Here is a 22576-nt window from a genome sequence, read left to right as displayed (position 1 = left end):
TTATTTTTTTCAGAATAATTTTCAGCTTTGAGGTTTTTGCTCTTGTCCAGTGTTTCATATTTCTACCTCATGACATATTATATGCGTTTCAAGTTTTCATTCACTACTGTATTTTATTTGATAATAATTCACAGGTAAAGAACACCTAGAGAAATCTAGATCATGTGCTTAACAGTCCTAAACCACTTTCCTGAGGTACAGAAAAATGCTTTCCATGTTGTCTGAGGATTTCTAGTGAGAAAATACTTCTGCTCTAAATAATAATAGTGGCAAACTCAAGTTGGGATTTTTTTCCTGGGTATACTTTTGTGAAACCAGGTTAATAGCTATCATGATATGATTATTTCTTCTGCTATGGAGGTAATATCTGAAGTGTATGAATATCTTTCCTGCATGGGGCACATTATGTACCTATATTTGTAGTTTCTTGTATTTAACCACAAACACAACAGTTTTTTATTCCTTTCCTCTTCTAGTTCCTGCACTTCACTATACGATCCCATTTCGAATTCCCTTGCATCAGTTTTCATTCATCATTATTTTCCTTAACTACTTCTACAGAACTCTTTTCTTGCATAATAAAATGGCTCAAATGTTTCTCAGCTCTTTCCCACTGCCTGTATGCCTGCATTACATTTCTTATGTTGTTTCCCATCAGTTTTTCATGCTTCTATTTTCCTGTCATACCTAGAATGAGAAAACATTTTTCCTAATTTCTCTGTAGTCCTTAATTCTGTCTCATGCCTGAGCTCCCAAGCAGCAGGGTGGAACAGGATAAAAGGAGCTGTTCTTGTGCCTCTGATGTCAAGCAGATTTTTTTGACCATACTTCAACCTATTTTACATGAAGTTAATTTCACAGTAAAACTCTTCTTGTACCTCTTCTTCTGTCAAATGGAGTATATTTCAACTATGATTCATCCTATTTATTTCACATGAAGCAAATTTCACAGCAGCTCTGTGAAATCCAGATGCCTGCTCCAGGGTTGCCGAACTCACTGTAGCCACATTCATACAATACAAAATGAAATATATTCAAGCAAGATGTCTGGGAAATTGCTACACTGTGAAGCTCAATTTCAAGTCTCACTTCACAAAAATAAACTAAGAGTTCTCATTAGTCTGTTCATTATCCTGGTAATAATGCCTGCTGGAACGAGTCAGACAGATATAAAGGGTCATTTTGTGTAATTATTGAGCTTTTAAGCCCTGCACGATAGAGGCATTGAAGTACATATTTTTCCCTGTGTTTATATGCTCACATTTTCGAAAGATTCTAATAAGGCAAAAGAAGAAAGACTCCAGCTTCACAGTGCTGCCTTATTAAGCACAAAGAATTAAGATTTCACAGAGAGAAAACAGAGTTTATATTTCAGAGCATTAGGAGCCTCTCAGCAGTGTAGAATTTCTGAATCTAACATTTCATTTGCTGGCTTCTATTTTAGGTGATTCTAGCTTGATTGAAGAAGAGTCTGGCTTCTTTAAAGTTACATTTCTTAACAGCGGTTCAAGATCACAAGGTTCTCAAATTCTTAATTTGTCTTTTCTATTTTTCCACTTCTACCTTCAGTTCCTTGTGTTTGCTTTTTAGCTGCAAATATACATGACTCTTTTGAGCAAGCCTTCAATAGAGTAACAAGGAGCTGCAAACTGCAGTGTCCTATTCTGCCTTAAATGTTTTTCCATGTTCTTGTTCACTACAGCTCTGCATGTACAATATTCATTAAAGTTTTGCCTTGCTCCATTTTGCCCTGTGACTGCCATGATCTCGGCTCCTCTTCACTCACATTGCTGTGAGGAGAGTTGTGAAAACACCACAGTAAATCTGACATCAATTTGGATGTTAGCTCACTTCTGCCTCCTCAGAGAAAATAAGCAATACCAAATAATGCCCACAACATCACTGCCTGTTTCTTTTACGTACTGAGTTTTCCCCATGCCAGCAAAGATGTGAATGTCTCTTTGGTGACCAGCAAAAATAGTTAAATTAAAAATAAATATATGTATTGCTATTACCATCTAGAAAAACATACTTTAAGAAGAAAAGGCAATTCAGTATGTGTAAAATATTTGTAGTATAGTCTTCTCTTCAACAAACAGTCATTTACTTTAAAGAACAAACAGTCATTTACTTTCAAGAATTATTATTATTATGTTGTGACAGTACATTGGCTTGCCTTCACAGTCTTAAATTCTCTCTTGAAGATGTCTGTGCATGCATGCATATATCCACATGTATGTAGGCATACCCACACGTGCACCCTCTCAGCACCTGTATAAATAAATATTAGTTCAAAAAGGTTATCCAAATTGTACATGTCTTCTGTGAAATTGGCCTATTTATCTGCCTGAGATAAGAAAGGAATGGCTAATACCTGAACTGTTGTTTTGAGGCTGTTTGTTTACTTTGAAATTCATTGTTGGTTAAGATAATAAACTAATTAATTAGAGATACCCAAATAACCTAGAATGTAAGGGGTTTTTTTTTGTCTTTAGCTCTTTCCTACAGGCAAAATAATTAAGTAATACAGCAACTGTTGACACCTCCTTGTACTGTCAGGAGGACAGGTGTTAACATGTCAAATCAAGAGGTTTGCCCTAATTTGGTTGTTGATGTTTAAGACCTAATTTCCTCAAAACTCTGAAAAGTACCCATTTGTTTATGCTGGCCAAAACAGGTATGGTCTTTAGGGTTACAAATGTTTTGCATTGAGATTCATGCAGTATTAAGCCATTGATTTAGTCACAGTAATGTTTTTACCAGGACAGATTATAACCATGAAACACAAAGTCCAAGAATTATTATATCTTTGGGTTCATCCTTTGAGGTTTTCTGCACTGTGTGGCATGTGGTCTATTTTTTTAGAATAATGCTTTGTCATTTTGTTTCACTTACTTAAAGAGATGATGCTTCCATTTTGCTCTTTCCTTTTCTATTACACAGAATTCCCACAGTAAGAATTTTTTGTTTCTCAGTGCAGCACATCATCATATTACTCAATTACATTCCATTATTTTTCTTCTATACCTGTAAACTAATTTTTCTTTCTTAATGGATTTCATATATTTCATGTACACATATATGAAATAATTTTTTTTTTCCTGATACCTTGGCTATTATGCAAACAAGTTTTGCCTGACTTCTGTTTTGTGCTCTTTCATTATGAGTCATGTTTCCTTTCTTTTTTAAATTGTATTTGTGAAATTTTCCCAGTTCTTTGTCTGTAAGTTTTGAAGGCAGAGAGTTCCCAGCTAAATATAAAATTCAGTTTTCCAGACACTGTTCTGCGGGATTTTCAATTTTTCTGTTCAGAAAGTAACAGAAGAAAAGTTGTACATGTTACTTTTGTCTGTCTTGGTTCACTTCACTCTCATGTCTAAAATTACTGCAGTCCTGGATTCAGGTTCAGGGTTTTTAGTGGGTGAGTTTCAATCTGAGGTCACAAGGCTTTCCTTTCTGACATTGAGGTTAATAGATAATTCAGTGTGGTAGTAGAAAGGCTAACAGTTTTCCTCCCTTCCATTGCCAAACCTCACTATGCTTGTATTGCTGTTGTGAGGAGGCACATGCTGATTTACTTTTTTCACTGTTTTATTCTTCTTAGAGGCTGTGGTTCAATTTACTGCATTCCTTGGAGGTTTGACATGTCAATTAGATGTTATCGACTGTAATAGAAGAGCGGTTGCTGTAAATGTGAAGTTTTTACGAGTGGGCCGTGAAATTACACCCAGGGGAATGGAAGAGACAAGTGCGATAAATAGCGTTAGCGTACACACTACAAAGAAACTGATTAATAGGGAGCATGTTTCTGCCTCATATCTCTAAAAGAATTGGTTATATATTTGTTTTTAATCAACTTTTCCATTGGTATGAAAAGTTACATAATACAAGTAGCCCACAATCTGTTGTAGATTTATGGGGACAAGAAGTCTTCAAAGTTGAAAGCCTCCCATAATTGTATTATTGGTTTGTTATTGCATTGGATAACTTTTCATAACTTTGCTACCAGTGTGAACATTAGGAGCAATAACTATTGGTAACAAGTAAGCACAAAAAACCCAGTTCAGCCTCTGGGATTATGCAGACTTGTCATGTGCACGTGTGCTCTGATGTACACAGAAGATGAGCTCTCAAGTTCCTCCAGTTCACAGCCTTTGTCTGCTGTCAGCTTCATCTGCCACTGCCAGTCCCCAGGGATGTGTGTGTAGGTATTACATGCACAGTTCTTGCTACAACTTAGAAATTTGGCTCATGGCATTCTGCCAGTTTCCAGCAAATTGCTAATAATTTAATTTTATGTAAGATTTTAAAATATAAGCTATATTTTGGGGAATAAAGAAAGACGTCTTATTGAAACTGAAAAAAGGTGTAGTGAGCAAGTAAGCTAAATTATATGAGCTTACTCAGTACAGAAATTCCAGCAGTTGCCTACAGTGGTATGTGAAAATATTTGAAAATTGATTGCTTCATTTACATAGAAAGATAATTATTACATTCAGTTTTCCCGTTTTTCAGTTTGACTGTATTTTTAACATTTTCTTCTTGTAATACTTTTTCTAAAAAAGTAAAAATGTCAGCACTGAGGCTTTGAAAGCAGTTGTTACTATATGGAGTCTTTCAAGTGAGAAGTTTTATAAAGATGTCAGAAAGCCAGTATAGACTTTATGAAATCAATTATATGTCAGAAGTTTTTTTCTAGTAGGTCCATTTTGTCAAGCCCACATTTGGTTTCTGCAACAAATCCTGTGCAATACAACATTTGTAGCATTTTAATAAAGCATTCTTATAGAGGACAGATATTTTGTTTGGGTTGGTGCGAGGGATCAAATCATAGAAATTATCCTACAAATAGCTACGAATTTAGTTCAGATGCTTTCAGAATTATACAGTCCTTATGGAAAGTATATTTACAGTAAAAACTTTTGAGGGAAAGTTTCCCAAAAGATGTCCATGCATGTTTTTACTTGTCAATATATAAAGCTGTTATGTAACAAATACTGCAACAGGTGGCTTTTAGTATTTATTATTATTCTTATGTTTATTCTAGACTCTTGTAATATTTACACAAACAGTTTTTAGTACCTCTGTTAGTACTTAAAGTCCTTTTTGGCTGTTGGGTGGTTTTCGGGTTTTTTTGCCAAGATGCCTAATTAGGTCAGTTTTGCCTCCATCTCTGAGAACAACAGATAAAAAGTTGTTACTTCCAGCTTGGGCTTTCCTTGCTTCCTTAGGAGTCCTATGTTTCATAGGCCACCTTTTGAGAAATTGCCATCATGGTCACAGCATGAGATGGAAACTCAGTTTTAGTTGAGGCAGAGCAGTGGTAGAATTTATCTTAATTGGCTTCAATTTATAAAACAAAACTTTGATGACCTTTGATTCCTAACAATATTTTCTTTCTCATGCTTTGTCTTCCCCCCTCAGTAGCTTGGGAGGCTGGGTGGCAAGGGGTTGGCTGAGCCAGCTGCTCGGTCTGACTTCTTTAAATGTCTGTCTTTCCGAGTTCCTATGTTGAAGTACAGCTGTAACAGGAGAGGGAGTATTCCCTTCATTGCTTAGTACTGTTGTGGTGGAAAACATGGGTTTTATAGGCAATTTATAAGGTAGCTATAGACCTTTTTATAACAAAGAGTATCTGTATAACAATTACTTTTATAACATTTATGGTGTGTGGTTCCGTGTTTATTTTGTAGGTACTCCATAAGAAAGGTTAGTATGGTATTCATTAACAAAGCAGGGGGTGTAACTTAACATGCAGAACATACTGTGTCACTCCTCCGGTAAGCTTGCTTATCTGTGCACACAATTTTATATGGCAGCATCCCATGCTGGTTACAATCTGCCTTCTTTATATCAGTACAGTCATCACACTAATATATAGAAAAAGGACACAACTCTTCTTTCATTGTCTTGTTACCTGCTTTTAAAAATTCCATTAAAAAATACATAGTCACAGTTGAAAAAGTCAGCATCCAAATAAGCAAAGAAGTGTTTCATCACTTACTGTAGAATAAGGTATATGTAGACAAATATTGGAAAGTAAAATGGATATTAAATTTGCTTCACGGCTTTGCCTTTTTTTGTTTGTTTGTTTTTGGTTGGTTGGTTGGGGTTTTTGGTGGTTTTTTTGTTTGTTTTGGGGTTTTTTTTGTTTTTCTTGGAGTGAGGAACAGAAATATGGTAGTTGTATGTCATCTTGGAAAGTGAGGAGACATGATGTGCGCATTGAAAACGTACATGCTTAGCCTAAAGCAAGCCTTGATAGGAATATGGTATGGTTATTACAGCTTGATGAGTGTTAGTGACATGTTACAGCTTCTCTTTTGTCTGACATCTTTGGCCTGAACTGGGTTTCGGCTCTGATCAGTGCTGCTCTAGTAAGCCCATAGTGTGGTAGTATTGTGTAGTGCCACTGGCTCATTAGAAAACCTCAATAAAATATAAATTTCCCCTTCTTTATTTGTTCTTTTTGGAAGAGAAGGAAATAATGGGAAGAATCACTATTTGTCCTATTATGTGTAATTAATCTTTAGAAAGATAGCAGCTTTTCTTAGAAATAACTAGGAAAATATTCCAAATGCTTAAAAAACTCATTATGTCCTTTAGGAAGTGAATTGCTATTTTGGAGCTATAGATAGTTTGATGAATAGCAGGGTATTTGGTTTACCTGAACATCAGAATTTCTTGCATTCTTCTTGCAATAGCCTAATAAGGAAAAAGACAAGAAGAAATATGAAAGCAGGATGATTTCTAGTGATCTTTTTTCTCTCTCTGAATAGAGTGTGGCGAAGAGATTGTGAGATGCACAAAGCCATCAGGTTTTCAGCTGTTGCTGTTGGAGAGGTGAAAATTCTTTGCCCAAGAGTCTGTTTATATGTTTAAACAGAGAAAGTGATTTTCATTGCAAGGAGCTCTAAGTGAGACAGGCAGAGTCAGAGAATAAGAGAGCAAAAGATAATTATCTAAATTATGTTCAGGCTATTACAGAAGACGAATATAGTTAAAATGTAATTAAGTATGACAGGCTCACAGGATGCAAGCATGGCTTTGGAATGCTAATCATCAATTACTGCGTCTCCTTAGGGGAGTCAGGCAGAAAAAGAGTTAGAAGTCATCTGGCTGAGGTGAGATGTAGAGTGTTAAACGCTGTAGGACTGTAACAAGGCTAATTTCTTTTTTAAAATGGAGCTGCTAGCCAAACAACTTCCAGTGCTGCATTTCATCTTGGGGATCATGGTATAAATCTGAGTAGGCTACTAGTCCTGGGTCTTCTCTTCGAGATGGAAACCCCAGCTTGATGCAGTGATTATTTCTGTTGTGAAAGTGATGACCAGAACTGCTGCAGACTGAGCCAACAAATCTAAAACAAATCAACCAGCAAGACAGGTGTCAAAGCATAAAAAATACCAACACTGCCTGAATATTTAATAAAGCTAAACCCTGAAAACTATATTTGTTATAGGGTCACTAATAAGCTGTACAGAGACACAAAAAGTCCAAAAGACAGCAGTGTCATTTTATGAGAGAAGTAAATTCTGATAGCTTCTTTATGACTGTGTCCCAGGTAAGGACAGTAAAAGTATTGCCAACAGTTTGTAAGATTTGTTTGTTTGGCATATGGGGAGTAAAGGTGAAGAGATGCCATGCATTACACAGGACTATCTAATCCCAGGCTAAAAATGAAGTGCTTTTCATCTGTTTTAATGCTGCTTTTTCTGTTATAGAGTGACTTTTGTGTGAATCATTGTGAGAGCAATGTATAAAGTTTGGAGGAAATTTTTATAAGGACCATCAAAAGTGATTTTGAGAATAGAAAGACAAGCTTGTGCAAAGAAAATGTAAAGTAAGCACACAGGCATGGCGTGATAAGATAATAGATAAATGATGTGACTACAAAACAATTTGCAAAATAGAATTTCTACAGAGAAAGTGAAATTATTGAAATAGTACCAGCAGAGATACCTAGTAGTAAAAAGGAAAGTTAGAATAAACTTGAGGATTTCCTGTGATGTCTTTAATTGAGGAACACCACTGAAAAATTATTATGGCTCTGTACATTAATAGAAGTCTAAGTCAATTTGTTATATCAACAACAAATGCAAAAAAAGAGATCAGATATGCCTTGATAATGTTCTGTCAGAAATCTCTTTTCTTATAGGGGTATAGTTACATGCATAAATTATCTCTTTGCTGCATAATACTGTCTATACTGTAGAGGTATTGCCTTGCATATATCAGCATTCTCAAACATACTGTTACAGTCAAATCCATGCATTTTTCTAGTGAAGGTTTGCTTGCTTATTTCAAAAATTATTCTTCCCAATCCACTTGGCTTGTTTTCTATTTGGCTTTTCTCCTTTTTGCTAAGAAAATAAAATGAACCACCTAATTTTCTCCTTATGCAATTAAGTATTAATTCTCCAGTGGCAATATTCTTGCATTTTAATAGCGTGCCTACAAATTGTAAGTAATTTTGACTTTCTTTTTCCAATGAGAAAGGAGTAAAATGGACACATACCAAAATATAAATATTCTTAGGACTGAATTTGCTGAAAATGCTATCTAAAACACCCTCAAGATTTTTTTTATTATTTTTCATTATATTTTAATATTATTAAAGAAGTAATTATAATACAATCCTAATAATGCCATTGTAGCAGAAAGTAAGGACTTGCAATGCAGTGAGAAGTGAACAAGCATAGGAACTTCCTGGAGGAGTTCATCTGGAAGTATGTCATCAAAACAATCTTCAGAGATCTTTTTTCTCAGTCTCTCTTACTATCTGTTGTGCTCTTCAGATGTATTCCCAGATAGATGCATCAGCTTCCCTGGTATCGCATCATGGCACAAACAGTGACATTTATTGCTGTGCTTGGGAATTCTGCACTGAGCTCTTGCAGTGTGTATCTGACCAGTGCTCAGAAATGGTAGAAATAAATACAGACCCACTTCTGTTCTATTTTGTGGTCTCTAATTATTATTATTATTATTATTATTATTATTATTATTATTATTATTATTGTGGTATTTTCTTATCACAGAACACTAACTCTACATTAGTGTCTAAGGAGGCACAGGCTCTTCTTAATAGCTTCTTTAGGATTTTAAACTCTTTTATTTAGTGCAGCTTTAAAATATTTTCCAAATCATGAGAAAGCAAACTGTTTTTACATCATAATTCTCCTTGCATAAAGTTTTTGTGTGTAAATGTCAAAGCATATGCATAATGCAAACTATGGCAATGCTTTGTTATGAGAAGCAATGCTGTGATCATCTCTTTATCCCAGCCTCTCATCTTTGGGACATTGTAGTTCAAGGTAACAAATTCTGTTTGCCCATGGAGATTGACTGACCATGCTAGAGTAATGTTAGAAGGGATGTCAAGAAGAGTAATTATCCTGTTTGGGGAAAATGTTTAAATCATAACAATCTTTCCGGTCTTGAAACAATCAACAAAATAGTCTATTCCCATTTTATATTTTATTTAGAGCATGAAGAAACAACCTGAGCTTTCAAATAGAGATATAGCCACATAAGGCATATAAATAAACCATACCATCCTCTGAGGCCTGCCACAAACCACACCTGTCTGTTATCCTGAATGACTCTAATTACACCCATTACCTCATGGAGTAAGACCAGTAAACTATTTGAAATTAGGATTTGATTTGATTTGTAATCTTCTTTAAGCAAATATAACCAGACAGCAGTGATAAAAGTAATAGCCAACTAAATTAAGCTGAGAAATGCTATGTTTGTGACAAAAGGAGTTGTCCCAACAAGAGAAAAATCAAATGTCAGACAAGTAGTCAGCGATGAAGCTGTTCATACTGCCAGGCTTTGGGGTTGTCTGCTGGCAGTGAGTGGTGTTCTATTCCAGTTTTACTTTGGTCCCTTTTTCTTACATGAACACTTCTGAAGGTATTCAGAACCCATTCTGGAAAACTGTCCAGCTTTTTTCCATAGTAAATTAATCACGTTAGACCTAACTTAATTTTATTTCTGAGGCCTTTTGTTATAGAGTCTAGTTTGGCTGAGAAGTTAAGTTCTGGATTTTTTTTTTCATGTTTTATGAATATAAAATAATTTAAATTTTAATGTGTTCAAGTACTAAACTAGTGGAAAACTGGTGCCCAACTGAAACCTCTAGTTCCTGGTATTCTGTTTATTTGTTCTGTTGTACTGTGAGCACAAAGTTATAATGTCCTTTTCCTGCTGTGTATTAGGTTGCTTGAGGTGTTGCACCTCGCTCAGATCAGATGAGTATGAGTAAGGAACAAAGATTATAGTGGTCCCAATGTACCTCTAGTGTTCTAGTCTAGCCTGAAAATTAGAGACCAGCTCTGGAAGAGTGGTCTGTTCTCCTCACTGCTGCTATGTCAGCATGGGGAAATGCTCACAAACTGAACTGCAAATGGTACTTTGTGGCATTTTTAACTGCTGGAAGGACCTTGCTCCACACAAAGAAATCTTGGCTCCTCTTGCTCTACTGCTCCACTTAGAGTATGAAAAGTTGGAGGTTTTAGGTAGTTTGATGTGGGGTTTTTTTCCCTCCTGCAGTTGTAATTTTCTTGAAACAAACTCTGGTGATTCCTGGTGAGAAGTTAGTAGAAGGATGCACTTTTATTTATCTGACCTTTTTTTTTTATCTAATACAGTCTATATAAGTCAAGGATTTTAGGCTTTGATCCAGGCCTTTTTTCTTTGACTATTTTCTTAACTTTCAGCTTCAGTAGTATGATTGTTGTCCCTGCATACAAATTATAGTGGTATAAGGTATGTATGAAATTGTATAAGCAGAGTCAAGACACTAAAAAATGATGAAGTGGTGCTGGAAATTCAGGCCATGAAAAATCTTTCTGCATTTGCCCTGTTAAGTGATAATAGTACATACTGTCACTTGAATGCATTCTGTATGTTTTATTGGAGGCTTTTGTAGCTGTTCAATATTTGTACGTCTTTCTGAATTTTCTTTGTAGATCCTGGCAAACAATCACTTTTGATAAACAGCCTGCATCTTTTATCAGAATAGTTGGAACTCGCAACACAGCTAATGAGGTAAGGATCTTCTAAAAAACCCCATATTCTTCAAGGATATACTACAACACAGTTTTTCATATCTTGCAGTCAAATTGATAAGGCCTTCTCAAATGTACATACATCATCTTTTTGCTCTGGCAATCTAGCAAAATGCTTGAAACTGTTCCTCGTTTTGACCTTTCCACACTGCCATCAAACACTCCTATTGGGCTTGGTTTTAAATTAATCCTGATTTTGATGAACAATTAAAATACCAATTTAATACACTAGAGAAAGATGTATGGTCTCTGATATACTTGGATTTTATCACCCGTATATTATCTTTTTAATTAATAAAATATAAGAAAAATCTCAGTAGTCATAAGAAAATCTTATTTGCATAAGATTCACTTATAATTGATTTTCATACCTGGTAAATTGGTTGACTAATAGTGGCCAAACCAGAAGATTCTTTTCATTTTATACAGAAAAAGATATTTTTCCGTATAAAAAGAAAGTGCAGTATTATCCCATCTTTGTTTACTTGTGCTTCTCTCTTTTGTAGTCATTGTGTATTGTCTCAGATAAAGTCTAGATTTTACTCTTGACTTCAATGAAACAATTTACAATATGTGAATTTAATAGTATATGTACGTCTTTGTGAGATTAGGACTTTAAATGACAACATTACAAGAGGCACCAAAGGCCACAGTTTGCGTGCATAGACCTGCCTGTCTATATCCCACTCGTGTAGCTCACCACCAAACATGGTACTTGGGTGCTTTACACTGAGCTTGGGGTAGCACTACTACATTTGGATTAATTAGAATGTGTCAGCTCCAGAGGTGAGGTTTTCTGATTGTATTTAGCATTTGGGGTTTAGCATTGCTGGTTCCTAAGCACTGGGAGCATCATCCAATGGCATTGTCTGTTCCCAGTTGTAGTGCAACTCCTGCAGACAAAAGCAGCAGCAGATATCAATGTCTCAGCCAACAGCTGGAAAGTAGCTGACCAACCAATAGAACTGGGAAGACAAATTTTTATTCTGTGTTTCTGAGCAGTGTCTCCCACCATGTACAGTTCAGCCTCAATGAGTCCTTAGAATTAGTGTCAGAAGCTGCCTGTGGGGTAGTACATGTGTGAAGAAGGCTTCTTCCGTTACTGATCCATATTGACAGTCGTGTTTCCTTTCATGCCAGTGTTTGTAAATTCCCAGCTCTCTGTTAGAAAAGAATGAAGTGCATTGCATAAACTTAGCAATGCAGGGAACATTGCTTTCAACTTTGAATTCTTGAAGGTAGCTTTAAGCCCTGAAGAGCAATGGCCTTTTAGCCATAATTCCAATTTCAAATTAGTTACTATTTCCAAGGAATTTAATATCCTGTATAATTTTTATATAGAGCACTGCATTACTGTAGTGAAGATGAGTATGAATAGAGGTTACAGCCATTCATGTAGTGTCTCAGTTGAATTATAAATACATGCTGTTCTCCTTTGTCTGTTCCTCTTTTGTCTGTAAAATCTGCATCCAACAGTAATTTGGTTTTTATTTTTTAAATTATTTCTTTTAATGCCTGTAGAGAAGGAACAGTGTCAGTGTGCACATATTACCAAATTACATATATGTGTATATATATAAAAGAGAGGGTCTGTAATGTTTTGTCATAGATTTTAGTCTTCCAAAGAAAACATCAAGATATTTTTCCTATTTACAAATTAAATAGGAACAGTTTAACCAAAGTCTTAGTTTGTTCTATAGTCTCAGTAGTCTCTTCAGTAAGAATACAAGCAGTGTCCAGAATTACTTGCCCACAGCTGCTAGTACAGTATGTCAAACCATTTTCATTTTTAATAAAATATACAGCATATTCAGCAGCATATTCTTATCAATGAGTATTACTTTAATAGGTGCAAAATATTCCTTACTTGTTCTACCTACACATGCCTTTGAACTTTGAAACACAATCTGTACATCCCTAAGGGAAGAGTTGATTTTTGGAATTTAAAAGAAATCCCATAAAATTTCTCCATTTTGTGAATTCTTTAATCTTTTAAACTCTTTTTTTCCTCACCATGTTTTCCAAATTCTGAAAGACAAGTTCACTAATTTTTTGACCTGGAGTTTGAATAGCTTTTGTTATATTAGAACATGATATCAGTGTAACTTTCTGTTTTCTTGAGCTTACACACATCCTACTTTTGCAGAGAAAAGAATTATTTTTCCTTGTCATTATTTATTTGTCAGATACGTCACCTGATACTTTATGTAAGTTTTCTCTTGTTATTCCTCTCCAGTATCACTGACCTGGAAAGGACACCTAGTTGCTGATGTGAGAGCGTTATCTTACAAATTACTGCACCAGTGTATTTGTACTTGGCCTTCCTGCTTTCTGTGTCTGACCTCTCTCAAAATATCCATGAGAAGCAGAACATGATGTGGGTCACAGGATGATCCTGAACTGTCATTTTTTCTTTTGAGAGAAGCACATGCAAGATTGTTTCTTTTAGTGATACTGTTCTGAAATGCTTAATTCTGATGCCGGATGAGGCAACTGGGCTCGACTGTGCTTCTCAGGCTTAGGCGTCTCCCACATGCTGTATTCTTAAATGCTGAGGTGGCACAGTAACTGAGAATCATGTTCCAAATTCACAGGCTTGCCAATATGTCACATGTTTTCACCATTAAGAATTTGATATGAAAAAATCAGTAAAAATGAAAGTTACAATTTAAGAATTGTGTACTTCTGACTTTCTAGACTAGTATTAGCTAAATTTCATGGCTATCCACGCTATGTTTGAAAAAGCTGTATCATTTTGTGAAGCGAGGTTTTAAATGAGAAATGCTATTATTGTGGGATACAGCAGAAATACAGAATCTTCTGGCTCAGAGACCTCCATCACATTCTGTGCTTCCTTTCAAGGAAAGCAGCATCTTACAGAGCTACGTGGATGAGAGAATGTTCTTTTCTGCAAGGCCTTATCCTGAAAAGTGCAGCTGGAAAAATTACAATAGCTGTTACTTTAAAAAACAGAGGAGTGGGATGAGGGGACTTCTCTAGAAGTGTAGATAAATAGAAAAATTGGCTTCTCAAGAACTGTAGCAGATGGAGAGAATGCATGCCAGTATAGGAATTAGTTCAGCTTTAGGACAATAACAGAAGAAATGCAGAGGAAAACCATTTTGTGCACATGTGTCTATGTGTGGGTGCCTGTGCAGATTTGTAATCTGTTCATATATATGTATATATAAAGGCATAGCAATACATCTTTATGTGAGCATGAGTGTATATATAGAAATATAAGCATGTATTGCAATGTATCTGCATAAAAAACTTACACTGAGGGGCACAAGAAAATATAATGGTGGTTAAAAAAAAACCAAGCAGTGATTGAAAATTTTTAAATTCATTTTATATATGCTGTCAGAATTCTAATTAGCTAGCTACATCCTCAGAAAAGACCTGGGGCTACTGCAAACATGTCAGTGCAGATGTCTGCTCAATGTTCAGTTGAGCAGGGATGGTCAAAAAGAATAATAGGATTTTAGGTTATATTGGAGAAAAGATAGAAAATATAATGTTCTGTGGTCTTGTATGAATATGTAGTATATCCATCTTGTTTATGATATTTGATTTTGCCCACATTAATTTGAAAGGGTCTGGGAAAGGGCAGTTAAGATTATAAGAGATTACCTTTCTTTGTGAGAAGAGCTTTAAAGACAAGAATAATAGAAGATGTCATAAAAGTATACAAAGTTAAGACAATAAGTTTAAAATTCAGGATTTAATATTCATTGAGCTTTAGCTTTTAAACTATAATGCATGGGAAAGCAGCAAATTTAAAGCAGTGTAAAACAATATTTTTATTTAGTATGCGTCAAAGTTGTGCAATTCATAGCAATACAAAATCATATGGAAAGAGGCTTTGTAACAATTTTAAAGAGTTCCTCCCCCTTCTCCTCCCAGGCTCTTCAAGAAGAAGTAGAAGTAAGTAAAGTAGAAAGTAAATTGGAAAAAATGCTTAAGCACATGGTCCTCTTACTCTAAGACACAGTCACCTGTACACTGGTCCCAGGTGTTGTTTGAATCATCAGAAAATGATCACTATTTCAAAAGGAATATTTCATCTGATGAAGCAGCAGCCTCCTTGGACACTGAATGCCTGTCTACATACTCCAGGACATGTCTGTAAAGCTGCCATTGTTATTACAGCAGAGGGCAATCTTGAAATAGAATCATGTTGGTAATGATTTAAATTTCATTTCTAGTGTGCATGAACATTCAGCCTCTTGAGGAAGTGATTGGATCATAAAATGTGTTTAAGACAACTAATATAATAGTTGTTGTTATCCAATAGCATGTAGTAGGTATTTCTGGTAGTTGGCAAAGGAAAAAAAAATGTTTACAAATATCCCTATCCATTTTGGAACCATCTTTCTGATTTTTAGTGCTATATGTAAAGGTTGGTATAATTTGAAGGCCTTCTCTTGCTCCAGTGTTGACCCTGCCTAATGTTTATTGCCCATGAGTAAATGCTTTTGACCTCATGGTGAAACATTCTATTTTGACTCTGTCGCTGATCTGGCCTGCAGACTTCCATATAGACTTCCATGTAGACTTCATCTTACTTTGATCATGTTTTTGTCAGCATTAAATTGTTTTGCTTTATCTTCATTTTTTGTTCTCTCCAGGTGTTTCACTGTGTGCATTTTGAGTGCCCAGCACAAAACAGTACCCACAAGGATGAGAGTAGTAAGGAAGTAGCAACAACAGAGGTGGGGACTAGTGGACAGTAGCTTGTTTCTTGCCCTGTTGGAGCTGCAGCACCTGCTTCCCTGCATTCCCCTCCTGGATCCACCTCGCATCCTCAAGTTCACCAACCATAAAGGAGGTTGAAAGGGAGCTTTTGCAGCCCCACTGACATTCTGTGAAATTATTTAGAATCTTCTTGTGTTGGCACCTTTCTTTCTCTATGAATGAAGGGGACCATGTCTGAAAGCTGGAAGTATTGAAATGGAAAAGGCTTTCTCCCAAGGACATAAAGAGACTGTTGCACTCTCCTCGATATGTTCAAATCAGGCTGGTCTCCAAGGGGGGAGAAAATAGGTCTTCAATCTTTATCAAGTACCCCATTAATACCCTACCTCTCTAATCTAACCAAGGCAAGGACAACAGAAGGAAATAAAAGGCAGAGCTACAGTGGAAATCTAAAATTACTCAAGCAGAATGGAAAGCATATGAAATAAGTATTTGTTCCCTGGAGGCTTTTATTAGCAAAAAAATTGTTTATGGAACACATCAGTCCAGAATATATTTTATTTTTAAGGTGATTCTTCATCCGTATTCCTTTCTAACTAGTAATCTGTTTTCTAAATCATTTTCATTCTGTATTCCACTTAGTTTCCTTTTTTTGACTATAGCAAATGCTGTACAGTAAATTAAGGAAGTATCAGACATGTTTACCTGCTGAGATGCAAATTCTCTCATTCATCAGTGGGATGACAAGAAAAGCATTCATGATATCAACAAACTAATTAATGTATCTATATTAGTCTTGACCTTAGTTGACTTTTCAAAGTTCAAAATTGTCATTTCCTACATTCAGAAGGAAGTTTCTAAATCAAACATCCATCTTGAAGAAAATTGTATTTTTTCACTCCTGAAGATGATTATTTAAATTTTGCCTGCCTAAGACAACTTGCAACAGAACATCAAAAATGTTTGGTTTAGAAAAGTGGAACTCCATCTGGTCACAACAAGCAGTTGTTCAAATACCAAGAGACGAATTTGTAGATAATTTACATTTTTCCAAGAAGTTGTTTTACAGTCTGGAGCTAAAAATTCAAAGACTGTGTAGGCATTAACATTTCTCATGATCTTCATAAAATATGATGCTTTTGTACTGTATTGTAAAAGATCTGATTCTTTACAGTCACAGAATTCGTTATCTATCCATATCTGTCTGGATTATATTGCCTGCTACTTTGCTTATTCTGTTTTCACACTGATGATGATGGAGTCTCTTACTCTCCAGATCTGCCTGACTTTTAGGAAGGAGCTCCATGTTGGTCTTTCAGTATGGGATAAAGAGATTTTGTATTAAGACAAACGCTGGTGTAATTGGCAAAATTGATTAGGGTGCTTGCTCCTCCTCACAAAGTATTTTCTATTGGAAATGTCAGCTAACCAGTTTTATGAACTTGGAATTTCCTGTGGTGATAAATAACCTTGTCAGAAGAAAACAAAGCTAGTGCAGGATAAATACGGTTTTCTATTACATAACCATAGTGATAAAATGAGTTATATCAACATAGCAAATTGTATCTTAATTTATCACACTGCTTAATTTGAAATTATTTCCCTGTTGGATACTAGCTGTGCTAAACCCAAGAAGAAATACAATCATTGGTAGCAATGAATCAGAAGATATTTCAAATAAGAAAAGCATCCTTTTTCTTTCAAATAAAATTGATTAGGCTTTATCAATAATATTATAGTATTTTTCATTGCCAAATTACAATTTAGTTCTGACATTTGCATACAGTTCCCTCTTTTCCCACTGCTGTGTTCTGACTTGTGAATGTCTGTTGGTGAAGATGGGTGCCCACTGTGCTGTATAAAGCTTCTAATTCATGTGCCACAGCTGCCTTTGACAGTGTGGAGTTCTGAGGCAGGATGCTGCATGTGCCAGCCGTTTCCCAGTCTGCAGGGCTGATTACCTTATTGCTTAACAGCCTTTGGAGCATGGAACAATTGAGACCAGCTACTGAGGACACCACTCTCATGTTTATGCATAAGTCCAAAAAGTTAGAATTTTTTTCCCTTCAAAACCGGAAAACTTTTTCAGTTGCAATCCATGCTGGAATTACTGAGATGCCTGGAGCATATCTTGCTTTTGGTAGATAAGTCTTTGCATGGCAGTGGTGGTATTTCTTTACAGTTCCATCAAACCAGTCTGCTTCTCTCAAACTGTGGATGAGGAAAGAGCATAACTTCCTAGCTGCTAGTATTTAGTAGACACCACTGTAGAGAATGTTAAAACAACTAAAATCAAAAAAGGTTATGCCATCTGTTCTGAGCCTAGGCTCTCAGAGAAAGAATGGAATTTTTCCATTTGTAATCTTTGATGTGCACAGTTAATTTTTATGATACAAATAAGTCTTGTAGGCTGTAACCTATGGAACATCTGTTTGATCTTGTCCTGTAACTCACTGTGGAAAAGAAATCTCTTTATTTCCTATGACATTCACTCTCTGCCAAGAATGTGGATGAACATATCTGAAATCCCCAAAGCAAAAACTCTTGAGGTCCTACAGACCCTTCAGTTTCCCACCCCCATAATCAGTAAAAAGAAAAACCAACTTTGCATTATCCCTTCATGCAGGTGAATTTTTAGTATTAGACTTCTTCTCAGTCACAATTGGCCTTTCTCAGAGTCTTTATTTTGATTGCTGTGAGAACCTGGCATCGGGATGATCCCAGTGAGCTCCCAGGCTTTTAAGGCAAGCCCTGCCACAAGCCCTTCACACTTTCAAATTTACCCTTTTTATTTAAAGATACAATGTTTACAGAGAGCTGAACTCCACTGGGTCTTCTAATACTGCTCACCACCAAACACCCCTAATACCTGTATTGCCTAGAAGAGGTCTTTTGTCTTAAACATTGTGTAGCAAGGTATTAGTAGTGACAGAGGAGGATACAACACAGAACTGATTTGTGGTTTTCTGTGAATGTTCTCATTGTTCTCATTCTTTCTAGTTATTGTCTGTGTTTATTGACTCCCAAGTTCCAATGTACTTCCTGTGTATTCCTCTGAAGGTTTTTTTTTTTTCCTTTTATTTTTTATCTTTGCTTTTCTTTTCAGGGAAGGTAACTTGTGCTGTTATGGTGTAGTATCAGGGTTTATCAAAGTGATGAAATGATGTAATTATTCAGAACTGTGTAATCAGTCTTTAGAACAAGGTTAGAGCAGAACGGACCAGGCACTCAGTGCTTTCTTATCAGAATCTATAAAATGGACGTGTTGTTAGAGTTCTGCATAATGGAAATAACTATACTGACAATATTGAGCCATTGATTCTATTTGGTACTTAGATGTACTTCCTGTGTATTCCTCTGAAGTTTTTTTTTTTTTTTCCCTTTTATGTTTTATCTTTGCTTTTCTTTTCAGGGAAGGTAACTTGTGCTGTTATGGTGTAGTATCAGGGTTTATCAAAGTGATGAAATGATGTAATTATTCAGAACTGTGTAATCAGTCTTTAGAACAAGGTTAGAGCAGAACGGACCAGGCACTCAGTGCTTTCTTATCAGAAACTATAAAATGGACGTGTTGTTAGAGTTCTGCATAATGGAAATAACTATACTGACAATATTGAGCCATTGATTCTATTTGGTACTTCAGCATCTTTAAATTCCCCAAGTCTCCTTTTCTCAATTTTACTTCCATAAGTTGAATTCAGGCTTAGACTTAACTCACGTGGAGCTCAGCAAAGGCCTTTCTAAAATCTTTTTATTTAGTTAACTTTTTCCAAATGAAAATAAAAGGGTTTTTATTCACAGAATGTAGGGGGAAATTATTATCTAAGGAAATTAATTTTTGAAGTGAGCAAACATTGTGCAGCTTACAATTTTTCAAGATACTTTTCAAGTCATTTCCAATCAGCTTTTAAACAAGTTCAAATGGCTGTTAAATGGAATTACAATCAGAGAAGTTAATGCAAGTCTAATGTAAAAGACAATACAGAAAAGAAATTGCTAATTTTGTTAGAGCAAGAACTCTTCTTCATTGCAGTTTTCTTCCTTCAGAGCTCCACTTCTTTCTTCTTTTCTCCATGAAAATAGCTTATTCATTATGACAGCTCATGTAAGAGCTCAGTGCTTCTCAGCATTGCTGAAAAATTCAGTTTAATGTATCTTCATCTTTACTGATGACAACATGAGAGAATTTTCAGTTGAGTAACTGACTTGATGAGAGTTGGTTTCCATAAAAGAAAGCAAAAGAAGTCTGTAATTGTTTCAGTCTAATTAAATTTTCAGTACAAAAATTAGATTACAAAGTTACTGCCTTTCTTGTCTGATTGTTATCGTAGTTCTAGTTATAAAGTGACGCCCACTCAGAGACTTAATAAGGGCTTAATAAGGGCTTAGAACTATATATACACAAGCTATAGATTGCATTTCTCTACGAAGATATTAATTGGCTTATATTTTGACAGGTGTTAGTCTACTGTCAAATAAACAAGTGAATGCATTGGTAATTTTGTTGTTGTGACTAGAGTAGTAAGCAAGTGATAGAGCCAGTAAGAGTTAATGTATCCGAGAGTAAACGTTTAGGCTTGTGCGTCGTCATTTCAGTTGCCAGAGGACTAAAACCATGCTTCAAAAATAATTGTATATCCTAGAGGATGCTTGAGGCCTGGTTTCCATTCCCATCTCTCAGTTAATGGTTCTGTTTAGGTTAGAATTGTTAGTTCTTTCTGAACTGATTGTTGTTGTTGTCAGTTGTACTAGTTAACTCATATATATATATATATATATATATATATTTGGAAGCTCCACAAAGCTTTTTCCAGGATACAGAAGTAAAGGTCCTGGGTCAAGTTTTTGGACTATTAAATACACATACATACATATATATACACACACACGTGTATATATATGTGTGTGTGTGTGCATTAAATTGAGGTTGTTGCTAATTAGTTAGCTTGCATTTAGAATATGTTCTAAAGTTCCAAAATGAAAAAAAAAAAATAAATCTCTGCAGGCAGCTGTGAAACACTGCTCTTGTGGTATGGCAGGATGCTGGTTGCTTTAAAAGTGCAAATGTCTAAAAAAGGTATAGGTGAAGCAGTCCAAAGTTTTTGTCCAGTTGTTAAATATTGGCGATTTGGCTGTAGTGAGGTATATATAATAAAAAACAAGTTAAATGCTCATCTCAAAGATGAGTGCAGTCCAAAGGATACAAATATTCCTCCTAGCTACCTTGTCTGCCATGGTTTGCAGTATTTACAGAGTGAATCTTCGTAGGACTTCTGTCACCTGCTGAAAAAAAAGCCCTGCAGTCTTTTTCCCCTTGCCAAGCTTTTGTTGCAAAGCTTTGGCTGACATAATGACAAAGTCCTACTCACATTCCGTGGTGGAATCTGGGTCTCTGAATGCTTACATGAAAAGTTTTTAAATCACTCTGCAACTTTCTTTAGATAAAGAAAGCCCAAATTAAAAACTGCAGCATAGAATGAGGAAACTACAGGTTTCTATCATATGCCCACATTCTGACTGCCTGTGCAACCACGTACCTGTCTTATCATACATACGTGTTTAATTACCATGGCATGTCCAGATGGTGGAAGTGAAGAATGAGATCCGTACACCCATGACAGTGTCCATTTTTACATAGCCAGTCATTAGAGAAGTACTTCTCGTACTGTTCCTTACAGCCTAATACAATAATACAACTCAGTGTTCTGAAGAAATTATAATTGATTCCTTGCATGAATGTAATGGAATTGAAGTTCAGATTACTAAATATTTGAATGAGTGGTGGCATCACTTTGCACAGGTGTAAACATGCCTCTCCAGTGCCTCTTACTGCTTTAGGCCCTGGGCTATCACAGAGGAGGAAAGCTGCACTGTTGGTAAAATGAACTTTTATTCATCCTTTTTGTACTTATCATCTTGGCACATCTGTTCTCTTTGTGCAGCTGCTCAGTTAAAACAAGTTTCTCATCATTTTCAAAATTAATCCTCTGACTCCTGAAAATCGGCAGATACACATGAACATCTTTAGTCAATTATATTAAGCAGTCTGAAGAATTTAGAAAATTAATCTAATATGGTCTTTTATACCAAATTGTGTGTTCAAAAAGTACCAGCCAAGTCCTGAAATACCAAGTGAGTTGGACAGTATTACTGCTCAGATGAGGGTGTCTAAACTATGTGCCCTGTAGTCCAAGTGAACAGTAGTTATCATAGTGTTTTTCTGTAGAGGAATCAGGGAATCACAGAGTTATTGGGTTGAAAGGGACCACAAAGATCATTGAGTTCCCACCTCCCTTCCATGACAGGGACACGTTTCAGACCAGGTTGCTCAGAGACCCATCCAAGCTGGTCTTGAACACTTCCAGGGATGGTCATTCATAACTTCTCTGGGCAACCTGTTTCACTGCCTCACCACCCTCACAGTAAAGAATTTCTTCCTAATACCTAATCTAAACCTGCTCTCTGTCAGTTTGAAGCCATTCCCCCTTGTCTTGCTTCTACGTGTCCATGTAAAATATCCGTCTCCATCTCTCTTGTAGGCTCCCTTTAAGGACTGCACAGACACAGTCAGGTCATCCCAAAGACTTCTCTTTTCCTTCATTCATGTAATTTGTGGTCTGCTATTTGTTGTCTTTGTACTCCTGAGCTGTAGTTGCTAGATGGCAAGATTTGTGGTTGATATCTGGAATCCAGTAAGTGTGTTTAACCACAGATGTTAAGAATTTTTGTCTTTACTCAAAACTTTCAGCTTGTGCTTTTGAAACATATTCAGGCTACAGAACTGGCTTTTAGGCATCTTC

At 35.9% G+C, this 22576-nt stretch overlaps 1 protein-coding gene across 3 annotated transcripts in view; it reads left to right on the top strand.

Annotated features, from left to right (window-relative positions):
- BTBD9 (BTB domain containing 9) overlaps nt 1-16405 on the top strand; it is a 107406-nt gene extending 91001 nt beyond the window's left edge. For 2 of the 3 annotated variants that reach the window (XM_041404205.1, XM_041404206.1), the window contains exons 11-13: nt 10980-11058; nt 14985-15005; nt 15710-16405. In XM_041404205.1, coding sequence (XP_041260139.1) covers nt 10980-11058; nt 14985-15005; nt 15710-15814 — 205 coding nt within the window. In that variant the 3' untranslated portion in view covers nt 15815-16405. The remainder of the gene's footprint in view (nt 1-10979; nt 11059-14984; nt 15006-15709) is intronic. The other variant, XM_041404207.1, reaches the window with a different exon arrangement.
- The last annotated feature ends 6171 nt before the right edge of the window (nt 16406-22576 follow it).

Source organism: Onychostruthus taczanowskii, unplaced genomic scaffold, assembly GCF_017590055.1.
Source record: "Onychostruthus taczanowskii isolate IOZ18803 unplaced genomic scaffold, ASM1759005v1 scaffold21, whole genome shotgun sequence".
Taxonomy (NCBI): Eukaryota; Metazoa; Chordata; class Aves; order Passeriformes; family Passeridae; genus Onychostruthus; species Onychostruthus taczanowskii.
The sequence above is the reverse complement of the archived record's forward strand: the minus strand, read 5'-3'. Positions and strand labels throughout refer to the sequence as shown.